We start from the raw sequence: 14,877 nt of genomic DNA, 5'->3' as shown, positions 1-14,877 counted from the left end.
TAAAGTAATCTATTCTACTTAAAGGTATTAAATATCTATAAGCGCGTATATAATAGTCTGACAGCATAATGCCATCCATATAGAGTTTAAAAGTTAGGATGCTTTTGAATAAAATATCCGGTCGCTTTTACTCCATTTTTGTTCATAAAGTTTATCGTATGAATGAGATTAATGCAATGGTTTATTTTGGCTTTTGAAACGTTTAGCATATAGAATGATAGCAGAAACAACAGAAGTTAATAATTCACAATAGGCTAAATTGTACATTCGCAGCCCCTAATTTAAAGAAGAAATTGATTGGAACAGAAATAGAGCATTTTTTAAACTTTGGCTACAATTAAAATCGCCTGACTTCATGCAAAATCTGAAGATTTCCAACACAAATTCCAATAACAAAGTTAAGGAGTTTAGATTAGTAAATACATTTTGTGAGATTTAAATCATTCTGAGTATGAGACAAAGTTGAGATTGGTTGACAATGAACTTGAAAAAGCTTTGAACGGCTTCTACAGATTCAAGATTTCCAACACAAACTCCAATAACAAAGTCAAGGAGTTTAGATTAGTAGATACACTTTGTGAGATTTAAATCATTCTGAGTATGAGACAAAGTTGAGATTGGTTGACAACGAACTTGAAAAAGCTTTGAACGGCTACTACAGATTCAACCTGTTTGGTTTTCAAAACTTTCATGATGTTTAGATTGATGATGTATGTGACTTTGTCACATCAACTGAGCCAGGAAGATCTTTGTTAAAGGAAGAAGACAGATCATAGGAATCCGGGAAATCCTGGTTAAAAGTTAATGATGGCTCTCTTGTTCTCTTGCATCCACGGCACGCTATGCAGATACGAACAATTTTCCAGCATTCAGTCCTAAAGTCCATGTCACGGATATAGTAGATTGGGAAATTACAGAGGCTATTAAAAACGAGAAAGAAGATAGCGACCAGTTCCAGGGAGGCTAACAGGGCTGCGTTTTCTTCTACCAAAGAAAAGGGATCACTGAATTCGATTCCAGGAATAAACGCGGATGCTGCAGCTGAAATGCATCCGACACAAAGATTAATGGTAAAGACGCCGATCATAATGTTGAGGGTGCACGTCTTCCTAAGCTCTACCACCAGCTTGGAGCGTACGGGTCCTTCTGTTCCTTCTCTGGCGACTTTACTTCTTCTCATGCGAGAGCAGCAGCAAGTTGCCATGGAAACAGACCACATGATGAGGATAGGAAGGAGGTAAGCGAACAGGTAAATGTAGATAGCGGAAGGTCCAGAAGCAAGGACCATAACCGAGGCGATCAAAGTGTATTTATCCACAAAGACGGGAATGATAGAGAAGACAACGCAAACGAGCCAAACGCAAGCCACCGATATTAAGGCTATATTTTGCTGGCGCTCCTTAGAAAAACGGTCTGAAGTGCGTAGGCACTGAAATCTGTCCACACTAGCCATGAGAAGTGTGGAAATGGTCACGGTGAGATACATAGAGGTAAAAAATCCTACAAAATCTAAGTAAGGTTGATCTAAATGACTCCAAACATTTCCACCAGGTAAGTGGGGAATTGAATCGTACGTTTGGTTTTCAAGAGTTTGTGTTTCGTTATAAGCTGGGCCCATAGACTCCCTACTCCTCGTTATTTCACTCAGATTGTTTGCGAAGGTGGGGTAGATAATCGCTCCAGCTATAAGATCAGCAAAAGTCAGTGAAATCCTGTATATGCCCTGGCTGCATCTCAACTTCTTGCAGCGAAACATTACCGCAAGCACGGTAAGGTTCATCAAAACATTTGCTACAGCAAGCGCTCCACAAAATGCCATCACTACAATGACGTTGTTCTTGCACCTAAAAATAAAAATGTAGTTTTATGGAGAAAAATTAATTTGACCTTAAAAAAGTAATTATTTTATTGACCATAAACGTGGATGATCATTGCTGTTAAATTAAAAAATTAAATATTTGCAATTGAAATTTAGTTTTGATCAACTATAATTATCAAGCATGGACCGGTTGCAGTAGAAACTATGCGACATCAGTCATTGCAAATAAACGTAGGAATAGTTTATACAGCTGAAAATTATTTTTTTTGTTTATTTTTAACACTTACCCGCTATTCATGCAAATTTGGGCAGAGATGAAACGTTCGTGAACGCTTTTGGCGTCGACTCCGCACCAAACGATTCCACAAAATGGAATGAAAACTCTTTTCATCTCGTGAAAAAATCCGAACCCGCTTCCTCTCTCTTGTGTGACAGCGTCATAAAGCCCAACCTGAACACAAGGATCAGAAAGTTCGGCTTCCGTTAAGTCAAGTGATCGAAGCAGAATTGTAGTGCATGAGGTGGTGTCTTCAATCTCATGTCCCCTACAAATATCTTGCATCGATTCCTGGCAGCGACTTAAAAAAGTTTCCCTATCGCACGCACGCTCGTACACCAGATCTGTAAATGAGTTAAAGCCGAAGGTTCGATTTGCGCACTCAGACTTAAACTGAGAACAATTCCAGATGTTCAAAGTTTCCAAAAGTTCCGTCAAGTAATCGGATTCGTCATGCCACGTTTTTGTGAAACTCTCAAAGACAGAAGTGCAGCAACGAATAGATTCCTCCTGATTTGAAAAGATTTTTCCCCGGTATAGGTCGCAATCGCAAGGTGGTGTCTTTGTGCCTGTTCAAAAATTTAATAAACAACATCACTCAATGCAATGCAATAGGAAGAATAAGTCAATATACTTCGGCATGATTGGGAGGAAATATACCAATCAGGCATGTATTACATCACAATAGAAACAAAGTTAAGAGCTTTCTGAACAAAACTTAATTTGCGGGCATTTATTGTGACGAATCAAGCCCTCCAAGCTTTCAATCTGGTAAACTCAGATCGATGTGTTTTTGTGAATATGCTATCTTTCATTTGTTTTGCTCTTGTTAATCGATTGTGCATTTTTGAGAACACTTTGAAGCATGTATTGCAGTAAAGCTTAGAACAGCGTTAGTATTGAATGCCTAAAGTCTTGTAAAGTCGTTTGGGGCCAGAGCGGAGAATGTCGTGCTACTGAACTGCCTATAGTTTTGCACCCATTTCGTAACACACACAAAAGTAATGTTTAAAGTGGCAAAACGTAAACCTATCATATCCGACATTTTAAGCGTTATAAAAGGCAACTGAAGCAACCTGGAAAAATAATAGCCAGAATGAAAAATTAATTGCTGCAACACAATTCAAAAGGGTTGATGTAAGAGATATAGTAATCTAACGTGTGCTTTACTGTAGTTTTGCCTATATACGCTTACCACTGAAGTTTAGTGCAGTAGTCCTCGTGTTTTTGTGTGCTTTTTAATAATTAAGAAAAAGTTTCAATAAAACGTTACACAATGCATGGAAAATGTAAAAAATATAGAGAACAGAGAACAGAACCGTACCATTTAGTGTACCATTTTAGTGTACCGTACCATTTAGTGCATTTAGTGTTATTTCTTAAGATGCATGCTTTCTAGCTCAACGCGAAAAAAGTTTACCTAAAGATATTGTGTTAACTTCAGAACCCGCCAGGCACTTTTTCGCGCGAAAATGAAATAGCTTAATCATCGATCCGTTCCATTCATGCTCTAAAACAGGCTTTGACGTAAAAACTAATGGCGGGGTACGGGAACGTTCTAGTTTTCCTACCAATTGTGTGGGGGTTCAGAGGAAAAAACAAGTTTGGATATATGATCTCATATATCTAGCTTAACACAAGCTTGCATTAATGTTGCGTCAGTTGTGCTATAAATTTGCTCAGCCCGGTGCCTTCAGTATAAAGTTTTTGTTTTTCGAAAAGATTTTCTGCAGTCTGTTATGAAAAAAACAATGTATTTGGTCTTAATGACGCCAAAATGATGGTGTACAAATGCGGAGGCCTGCGTCAGCGACAGTATTACGTTATATCCTATAGTACAGCATAGCATAAACAAAACATTAACGAATATTATATAAGCTTACTAGCTAATGCATTTGGTTGTGGGTCTAATTGACTGAGAGGCTGCAAACTGCCATCAGTTTCTTCTAAACTCGCCAACACGATGAACACCAAAGCCAAAAGTATTCCTGATATCCATAGCTTCATCGTGTAATGTGAATGAAAATTAATTAGATAAACTTTAGCCTACTTATTAACAGTTTAAAACGGCTAAAAAAATATTCCATCGTTATTAGGCTTGTGATATGTGCAATTTAACGAAACCGCAAAAACTTTATGATTGTCTCAATTATGTTATTTAGTAGTATATACATAGTCCCTTCCCTAAACTGCACTCTACAAGCTTACAAGATTGCAAGCGACCAACGAACGAAAGTTATGCCCGCAACCCGGCATATATCCAATATTTACCACTTTCTATAAACGAACGACACCCAGTAAAGCACAAATAAGGTAAATTTTGACAAGGTTTGATGGAAACATATAGGAAAGTTGAATCAAAGTGTAGGAAACACACCAGAAAAAACTATACTGTACGATTCCCTAGAAGTTACTTGCAAGGTTATATGATTCTATAGATTACTCGAAATGACTTAGAAGAATTAAGCCAAGAACTTGGGCTTCGGTATAGCTCGTTGGGCGGACTATAAATGGAACGCAAAGTAGTAGAAAAGCCAATGGTCTTTCGCTGTCCAGGCTGACCGGAGTATACGGCTTAATCGCCCGCAAAGTACAAACCGACGTCGAGCGCTTCCTCTCGACTCTGTACAAACTTTGAGGCCTGTGGGTGTGGCACGGAAGAGTAAACCACAGACCAGCATGTTATCTCCTACTGTTCTACCTACCACATTCTCTACGGAATATATGGCCTGCTAGTTTTGGATGACAGCACGACACAGTGGTTACTCGTTACGTGCCCCTACATCTAGCCTGGGTGGCTGAATAATAACAGGTTCACAAGATGACGACGGAAAAGACTTTGAGCAAAGTATTTTTTTAAATGTCCCAATTTTTGTTTCAAAAAAGTGATGTCATAAATTAAATAAACAATCACATTTTTTGCTTAGATCTGTACGAGAAACTATCAAAACGATCAGACAAAGATGAGGATTGCCGTATATAACGGGCCTATAAATTGAACAAAATGTTTGTGTTGAGCTCTATTTATAGAAAATGTGCTGCTTATTGTTACCGCAAATGACGAAAACTAAAACGATTGATTAATTGAAATTTGGCTACCACAACCTCAATTAACAATCAATCTCATGTATTCTTGATTACAGCATTATTGGTTGCTAAGAACGCGAGATAAATATCATATACGATATATAGAAAGAGTACGATAACAACATTTTTAGTAAAGATTATTTACAATCATTTGGTAATAAGTAATTAGAACAATATTTAAAACCTAAAGATACTTTTTTCAATTAATGGTACAACTTTGTCTTACTCTTATTGTCTAAATACTCTGAATATTTTGACTTGTGTAGGCTGTAATCTGATGAGGGCTATATATATAATGTTGTTGTCCAACACACGTTATTTTTTGCAGTACATTTTGAATAGGCTATATTTGCATTTGTTGTATTAATTGCCACAGTTTGGTTTTAAGAATAATAACAATTTTAACAAGTTTTCGGCAAAATTGTCTCTTTTTATAGCACATCCCTTCGGCAGAGAAGGATAAGGAAAAATACTGTTAAGAGTATTTTTCTAAGTAAAACTCGATATTTTCTCGCAGACAAACGGGCTTTGCCTTTCCGTTAAAATATAGAATAGCTTCAGATCCTGCTCTCAATAAGTGTCTCCGGTTTGTGACACACAGAAATCGGTTTTTAGTTTCTAAATTTCACAGCTTATAATCCTTTTTCCTATATAGCCTGTTTCTTTTTTATCTATTTCGAGGGAAGCTTAGAACTAATTTCCTACATACAGGTGCTGCTGATACGTATAGAGACGCAATGATTAAAATAATTCGCCTGCAACATTGCATGTACACCAACCGCCATTGTTTTTGTAAATCATCGCTTTCATTAACCCAATATTTGTTTTAATGTTTTTTACAATAGCATGTCACGGCTGACATTGCACTGTGCCTTTAAAGTTTAAACTCATTAAGTTACGTATTAACAGAGTGACTGTATGCAGTTTAAGTTTGAAGATGCATGCTTTCTAATGTTTACCATGACCATTTAAAAGCAACACATTTGTACGCGTACATTTGATTTTCCAAAAAATACAATAACTCTTTGGTTTGGATGTGTTATTATACCTTTTATTTGCTCTCTGGTGTATTTTATATTTTATCACGCACCCTGCAGTTTCTTGTTATATAACCGGTTATAGGTTACTATTTTGAATATAATACTTGCTGTTATAATGCATTTGCAAAAAGCATATGGACGCCATAAAAAAAGAAAATGATTTCACAATAAGCGTAGGTCACGCAGGCCGTTGTGTAATATACACAGTTAGGTATAGCCTACTTATTCAAAACTATCATGATGGGTTCTTATTAAGTTATTTTACCTTAAATTAGTATAGTTATTTTAAGTTAGAAATGAGCTATTTTACTACTTAATTGTATTAGAAACATGACTTTATTTTACAACTTATGAATTAAGGGAAGGCCGTCCAACGCATGATGGGACACTTTTAGGGAAAACTGTTCTCACACAAAACGCGATATGCTTTGACAAATTTCGGAATAAGTTAAATATGGCATTTCTTGAGATTAAGCGCTTAGGTTTTAATAAAATGTTTTGTTATTTACTGAGCGATTTACGAAATAAAAATGATTTTTTTTTGTCCCATCTTGGATAACCATTGTAAATCAAGATGATGAAACAGTATATATAAACCCTTAACAGTAAAACCTTGCTTTAATTAAACCATAATCTTAGAAAATTTTCCTTTGAAATAAATTTGCTTAGCATTAAAACATACTGTAAACTGATTTTTGCTATATTAAACTGTCGAACGGAAGAACAAATTGATTGATCAAACAAAAAGCAAAAGCTTATTTTTCCAAAATCTGTGTAGCGATTTCTTTCCAGTGTTTATTGTTGGTAAAATAAAAAGGATTTTCTTTTACTTGGCAAATCAGCTTATATGGCAGGCAAGCTTTTTAATATTTTGCATGGTATGTACACGCCGCAAATATTTACGCCGTCTAAGTATTTTGTTTCCATTTCAAGTAGCCTATATAAAGGAAACCTTCACAGTTTACCAAGTAATTTTGTAGATGTGTTTATTTGATGATGCAACCAAAGTTTTATGGTTGTGTTGTAAGCTATAGGCCTACTGTTCTTTTTAAACTGTTTTCTTTTCCATTTTATAAGAGGATTTCTAAAATACGATTAGCCAATAGACTTTGATACATATAGACTTATAAATATATATATAGATATCAGTCTCAACACCATAGAGTTAATGCTAGTTAATTTCACAGTCGGGGCAATACGTATCATCTTAGAGTAGCCATGAGGCCTACACCTAGGGCCGGATTTAGACCATGAGAGGCCCTAGGGCCTAGAGCCCTAGACTATTCCATTTGTGAGGCCCCTTATTTTATTTTGAAGTCAGATTCGACTGTGTGTGCAAAGCAACCAATGTTCCTAAAAAAAAACAAGACACTATTTGCATGTTCTTAATTTTGGGATGTCTTTGGTACAAAATGGTATACCAAAGGTGTCAAAGTGCCCAAAATACGAACCCCTGCCCTAAAAATACGACGTAAGGTTCTCTAAAGCAATTAAAGCGGCATCAATCCCAAACTTTGAAATTGAATTTCGAGGCCCCTGGACTTGAGGCCCTAGGCTTCAGCCTGCGTAGCCTATTGGTAAATCCGGCACTGCCTACAGTACACCGTCAATAAACTGTTGCTGAATGACAAACCGCTGAAGTCTGCCATATTTTAAGTTATCACATGTTTACTCATGAGTAGGGCAAGTTTTTGCAACTTTTGCAACTTTTTTTTACAGCTTCCGGCAGCTTCCTAAATACTCAGAATTTATGTAGTATGATGTTTTAAGCTGTTTGTAAGAATTTTATATCGTAACTTTTTGCAACTTTTTTCTATTTGTCATGCAAATTTTTACTGCAACTTTTATTAAGTATTGTGCAAAATGTAAAGGAGTGATTTAAAAAACATGCTATATAACTTTTTCTAGTATGTTTCTATTCTCTTTGCTTTGCATAACAAAGAGATATGTGTTGGATTAGCTGCATCTCAATGTTATCTATGACGCAACACTTGCAAGCTAAAAGTTTAACAACCCCAGCCAAGCACGACAGTGCCCGAACTAAATTAGAAGTGGAAGTATGACTTGGCTTTTGGCCAAGCCCGCACAAACGGAAACAGGTTGTGTCTAGTCTTTCGAGGTCATTTTTTGTTGAGATAGCTTAGTTAGTTGCAGACCTAGGGGGTTTGGGGTGTGGTATTTGACTTGTTTTGGGGGGAGGGGAGGGGTGGGTTAACGCTTTGCTGTTTGGCTTTTTGCGAAAAATTATTTCCGCATTGCGTTATTTTCTTGCTGCGTACCGGCAAAAAATGTTATTTTCGGCGGTCTCGCCAGGCCGTCCGTGAATTGGGAAAGTACCAAATTTGACAGCTGTGCAGGAGCTGACAGCGATATGCTGTCATGTAGGTTTCAAACCTATAGATATAGAACATAAAAATGTATGCATGATCGATTGTATAGCGAAGAAAGAAACGGAACAAGCAGACACCCTGCAAATCTTAAACTGTTGGGTTATACAACGGATCCTTTCGAGTATCTCATACCCTAATGCTTTTAAAAACTTGTGCATAAATGCAACTTTTTACTGCAACTTTTGTTAAAATTAAGTGCAACTTTCTCACGTTTTTAGTGCAACAAAAACTTGCCCTACTCATGAGTCATGATCTTTGATTGTTATCAAGTTATAACAAGAGAAAATCAACTGCAACGTTGAACGAAAACCTAGTTATGGAGCAGGAAAATTCTGGCAGAATTTATAACTGTGGTTCTTTTCTCTTTCAGTTAAAATAGAGCAAAACACAGAATTAGCTATTTTTTTCTTGATATGTCAAAAGGCGGCAATGTAATGGACTTGAAACAAAAAAGAAATTTTGTGCCAAGATGCCATTATTTCATAAAATAAATCACAATGTGTAGTAAATAGTATTTCCTGTATGTTTGGTGTATAGGCCTACTTTTAGTTGAAGTGTGTCGCCAAAGTTCGAAAGTCTTGTAAATGTGTCGCAAATGACAAATGTGGCCGAGCACTGGGTTCAACGAAATTTTAAATTTTACCATATGGATCAAAGACCATAGAAATAAATAGAGGTTAATATAAAGATTTTGTTATGGATAACCATACAGCCGTGAAAGCAGCCACAAAACAAATACCTTAATTAACTTTGATTAACTACCGTAGCTAGCAAACAATGGTCACAAGTCAATATGAAATTGTTTTTTCGTGAATCTGTGTTTGCAAGCTCTCACGATCGTAGCCAGTAGCAAACGCGCGCGTTAAGACCAGAGCAAACCGGTTCCACGCTGATTGCTCTCGATATTGCAGATGAATATATAAAGTTGCGTCACTTTTCAAAACATAAAGGTTGTTTTGACGCAAAAATATATTATGTTTAATATGAAGATTTTGTATAATTTCTAAAATTTGTAAATAATAAATTAAATAAACTGGTTAAAAAAACTTCAAAAATTAATTACTTGCCCTTTTGAAATAAATTTTTAAAACTAAAATTATAAAAACAACCCTTAAAATCTTAAAAATAAATGTTGATAGTACTCGAGTGAGCTGGTTTTGTCACGTGACGATAATCCCATGAAATGGCTTGGTACAGTATCATTCTAACAAAGAATAAGCAGTGCGAGTGGTTTGGTATGGGTGTAGTTGTTTTGGTCGCACGAGATAAAGTTTTTGTTGCTTTTATCGATAGGCTAGCAGATAGGCTAGCACAGTAACATTTTAGCGTTCTACAGTTCTGGTCCTTCGTTTTTGTGGCTTAAGCCCATATGGTAGATAAAGCTACAAAATGCTTGCTGTTGGAGTGCTCGGTAGTCCAAATTCTTATTGACTGTCTGGGGAAAGCATTTGCCTATAGGATAAAGATTTGGGTAGTAGTGCAGAAGTGTACAACCACAGAATACATTTGTATACTAGACCAGGGCTTCTCAAACTGTGGGTCGCGACCCCGTTTGGAGTCGTGAAACAAATTTGTGTAATTAATTTGAATTGTTTTTTTGTTTATTTTTTATTCGCTTTACTGTTTCCATTACGAGATAGGCAACAGCTACTGTATTCGGTGGATTGTGTAAACTTGTATGTCGCATAGAAATTTCTTTTCTAAAATGGGGTTGCAGAACCAAAAATTTAAGAAGACCTGTACTAGACCTCCCAAGGCGTCATTTGGTTGTGCACACGATTAGAATATTATACATGTATGGCCACATTTCTTTCTGGAGTCTTGGTATGGTTATAGTTTGCTGCCAATGTCAAGCAAAGTTTAAAATAGTCAACTAAATGTAATTACATACTGAATTATTACATTAAAACCCACCGCAGATACCACGCAAACTCTTACGCATTTTACATTGCATGCTACGTTGACCACGTAATGTGACTTCGTATCAAACTAGTCCAGTGCGTAGCATTCAAATCACTGTAAAATAACAAGTAGGCAACATATTTTTAATTTCTTATCAAGTAAAGGAATTTATATGCAACTCAACTGAGCGAAATCTTTACAATCCAATCACCAGAATGCTTGTCATTTAAAAAGACAGTGGATCAACATTTTCCATTGTTAAGTGTAGGCGAGCGAAAGAATCTTGCCACCCAGACTAACTCGGAAAGGGTCTATTGGAGTAACTCCTATTAATTTTTTGGTTCTAGTATACAAGTGGACAACCACAGGATGCCTAGTCCACACAAAAGGAAACAGTACTATAGGGTATAACTGGGTTGAAAATAGAAAACTACACCTTCTGAAACATATTTGGTTATTACTGTAGTAGGAGAGCGCAACAAAGTTTTTGGTTATGTTTTATGAAGGCTGTGTGCTAATTCCCATTTACAATGCAGTACAGTCAGTTTGCCCCTACGAATTGTCTTGAGACAGAAATCTGGAGAATTTCCTCGGTTCTGAGCAACCCTATACTGTTTGTGTGTGTCACCATCGTAGTAGTTATGCCTTTCTATGTTATATTGTTCAAAATGTCCAGGGGTGTTTGAGCAGAGCACATATATAATTAACTTAATAAATAAGGTAAATCTGTCTTATTTATGAATGCAAATTTATTCAAATGGCAGATTTGTTGCATTTCTAGTACTACCATAGTTCCGAAATTAGAAACACTTTGTTTACCATTCACAGCTAGGGGTTAAGGTTTCAGCATTATAACAGGAATGCAAACAGAATCATTATATTTCATATTTAAGTAGCTATATCATCATGTTTCCAAACTATCAACAAAGTCTGTTGTCAAGATCAGCAAAATTTCTTGAAGAACTTTTTTCACCGATGAATGTTATAAAGATGGATGGAAACACATAAATCTTCATTCCATCCATATCCACAAAATTGAACACTACTTGAACTATTTTTTCAATAAAATCAACAGTTTGGTAAATTCAACACGTAAAGACAAATATTTTCACAACGTCAAAAGGAACAAAAGTCAAACATGGATACCTCAAGGGTGTGTATTTTTTTTACTGTTATGATATTATAGACTATTGGCAGTGCGGTCTCATTATTCCGAGTTCATGCATCTGAAATTTTTACCATAAACCAGTTTTAAGGCACTGTATCTCGTTTTGATGTTGCATAAACCTCACCGCAGAGCCGGAGAGGCCTAATGCACGTTTTTCACTATTAGCATGAACTTTGGTAGTGAGATTATGTAGTCAAGCTAGGAGCATGAATTCGTATGCAGAGATCTTATTATTAGATTCACTCTAGTACTAGTTCACGAATCTATATACTAGTTTTTAAATTGACAAAAATTTTGCATTCAGAGTGTTTTATGAATTTGATCAGCTGGCCTAAAAGTTGTCATATACTAAACCTAATTTTATTACCAAAATTTACTCAATTATTGATCTAAATTATTTTTGATAAAACTTATCTCTGATTTTCTCTTCCAACCCACCTGCTTGTCTGGAGCTATGCAATTTGTGGGTGAAATACCAGTTTGTCACTTATTTTGGAAATTTATTACAGTTTTCTCACCCATTGCTGAAGTCCTTTGTATCAGGCAGCGTAAGTGGAACATGCTCACTCATACTGTTCCAACCATTTGACTTGGTTAAAACCAGAATACAAATGGCAGCTGCAAAAACAGCATTATCCATGCCAGGAATTACTTCAAAGGGGTATGTACATTTTCTCTTACTCTAGTTTGAAGTTGTATTTCAATTGTGACTGCAGTCATTATTATAGCTTTACGTGATTTATTTTTTTTCTGACATACATATTTTGTAGTTGTCTAACAACTTAATTATTGTATTGATTTATGTTGGCAGTGGCATGGCCATGCAGTCAACAATGTACAGCATTGCAAGATCTGTAATAGAAACTGAATCAATTAGAGGATTATGGAAAGGATTTTCTCCAGTATGTATTTTACATAATTTTCTATGCATGTTAAAAGAGCTTTTTAAATATTTTAATTCATTGCAAAAGTCAGAGAATGGTTTATTGTGTTAGATAACAATATCATGTTGTTTATTACTATTAAACAACCATCAATCACATCTCCTGACTGCTACCTTCATTATTGTACTGGTTACAGCCTTATCATTATACCTTATTGTTTGTATAACTTGCAAACGCTAAAGGCATGAGCAGAGGTGAAACTAATTTGGGCAAAATTAAAAACCTTTCTCTGCTATTTTACTATTTTTGGCACATGTATTCTAAAGAAAGCACAACTTATATTTGCCTAAACATTTATTTAGTCATTTTTTCGATGCGTACCTGGAGTGGGCATGTACTTCACATCGTTACATTGGTTGAAGTCAGAGTACTACAGGTATACATGATATTTACCAATGTTAAAATAAACTCACAATAATGGAATATTATTCTGCATTTAACCATTATGGTAAAAGGAAAAGTATTTTATTGCCACTTTTACAGTATGAACATATTTACCTTTTATAAGTAACTTTCTATTGCTGCTACAATTTTTATCCCTCACTTTGTGCCATGTGTAGTGACAGAAAACCATCTGCACTTGAATCAGTAATACTTGGTGCAAGTGCCCGAACTTTTACGACAGCGTGTATGCTTCCAATGACTGTTATTAAAACTCGCTTCGAGGTAAAAAGCCTGAATATTAATTATTATTGTAAAATTTACTGTAGTCTGTACTGTAGATGAGCAGTTTTGTCGTGGTACTCTGTTTAAAATAATTTTAAAAGAAAAGTCTTTTTAGAGCGGAAGCTTCAAATACCGCAGTGTTTGGCAAGCCCTGTTTAACATCCAGCATACAGAAGGATCAAAGGGTCTATATAGAGGTTTAACACCCACACTTTTAAGGGATGCACCATTTTCTGGGCTCTACCTCATGGTTTACAACTCTGCAAAAGAGCTTGGAGATGGAGGAAGTTGTACATACTTTTTTCTGTTTTATAAAGCAAACCTTAACTACTGTTTTTATACCTTATTTTGGATAATCACCAAATTTAAAAACTGAAATCCTTACGCATTTTTTATATTCCAGTGTACAACTTTGCATGTGGCATAGTTGCTGGAACCTTTGCATCAATTGTCACTCAACCAGCAGATGTTATTAAAACGAAAATGCAAGTCAGCCAATCTTCAGCGAAAGTAGTGGATGTAATTTTGTACATATATAAGGTTAGTATTGTATCAATACTGTCAATTTGCTATTTTCTGTGGGACAAACTGTTCGAGGCGACTATCCTTAATGGTAAAAGCTTTGTTATTTTGTGTGTTGAGACAACTTCCATTTTTCAGAAACATGGATTATATGGTTACTTTGCGGGCCTTGCTCCAAGAGTAACTAGAAGAACCTTGATGGCAGCAATGGCGTGGACAGTGTATGAATATTTGAACAAGTAGTTATGCTTTGAAGTTTTTGTGTTTGTTGTTGTCTTGTTATCTTTTTGATTGTATGTATGGTTTAAATTAACAATTATTGTTCCCAATTGTTTATCTTATAAATTGACTAAGATACTATTTTTTTTCATTTGCGTTAGTTTTACCCATATTTTTCCATAAAGTTTGCATCTAAATTATACATGCTTGTTGGTGCACATTTACCTGTAATTCATATTATATTAAATTATTGCTTCATCAATTTTCTACTGTGAAGTCCAACTCACATTGTAAATACTTTTCTGTTAAGTTGTTCATGTGTAATGGTTGGTACATCGAGATACTATGTAAAGAGCACTATCCAAGTCTTGTTGCATGCACTACAGCTACAGTATGTGGTTCACGTCACTAATATTGAACCATCGTTTTCATACTTGAAGTGAACCGGTTTGTTCGTTAATCTACTGCTCTAATTTAGACTCTTTGCATTCAAAGTAACTTGTTACCCTATGCATTTTTTTAATAAACGCCTGGACGTCAGTTCGCCTGTGTAAGTGCAATTCCGTTTTCAAATGATAAGTCATAAATAAAGGTCCCAGGCACAAGTATACGTGTGTGTGCTGTACATCTGGAACACGACAGACATTACTGTATTACCCGACGCAACTGACAAGCGTTCGTGGTAATGATAGTCTTGCTGGCAGTTGAAAAGTGGGGATTGAATAATAATAATTTAACTTGCTGTGGCTACGCCATGTTTAATTGAATTTAATTTAATAGTGAACTTGAATTCTTAATGAGACAAAATATAGATAATAATGTCAGTATTTGGTCGTATGGTTG

At 35.7% G+C, this 14,877-nt stretch overlaps 2 protein-coding genes across 2 annotated transcripts; one reads left to right on the top strand and one right to left on the bottom strand.

Annotated features, from left to right (window-relative positions):
• Positions 1-169: 169 nt before the first annotated feature.
• Positions 170-4,160, bottom strand: LOC143452066 (uncharacterized). Its single transcript, XM_076952898.1, has 3 exons — positions 3,980-4,160; positions 2,107-2,665; positions 170-1,844 (listed from the first exon to the last, which is right to left on the bottom strand). The coding sequence occupies exons 1-3, from the start codon at positions 4,101-4,103 to the stop codon at positions 698-700; spliced, it is 1,830 nt and encodes a 609-aa protein (XP_076809013.1). The 5' UTR covers positions 4,104-4,160; the 3' UTR covers positions 170-697.
• Positions 4,161-11,318: 7,158 nt separating this feature from the next.
• Positions 11,319-14,642, top strand: LOC143451550 (mitochondrial glycine transporter-like). Its single transcript, XM_076952181.1, has 8 exons — positions 11,319-11,668; positions 12,193-12,344; positions 12,495-12,585; positions 12,930-13,003; positions 13,188-13,293; positions 13,409-13,583; positions 13,697-13,833; positions 13,954-14,642. The coding sequence occupies exons 1-8, from the start codon at positions 11,654-11,656 to the stop codon at positions 14,056-14,058; spliced, it is 855 nt and encodes a 284-aa protein (XP_076808296.1). The 5' UTR covers positions 11,319-11,653; the 3' UTR covers positions 14,059-14,642.
• The last annotated feature ends 235 nt before the right edge of the window (positions 14,643-14,877 follow it).

The sequence above is a fragment of the Clavelina lepadiformis genome, chromosome 4 (genome assembly GCF_947623445.1).
Source record: "Clavelina lepadiformis chromosome 4, kaClaLepa1.1, whole genome shotgun sequence".
In the NCBI taxonomy this organism is placed as follows: Eukaryota; Metazoa; Chordata; class Ascidiacea; order Aplousobranchia; family Clavelinidae; genus Clavelina; species Clavelina lepadiformis.
Note: the sequence above shows the minus strand (reverse complement) of the source record. Positions and strands in the feature narration are given on the sequence as shown.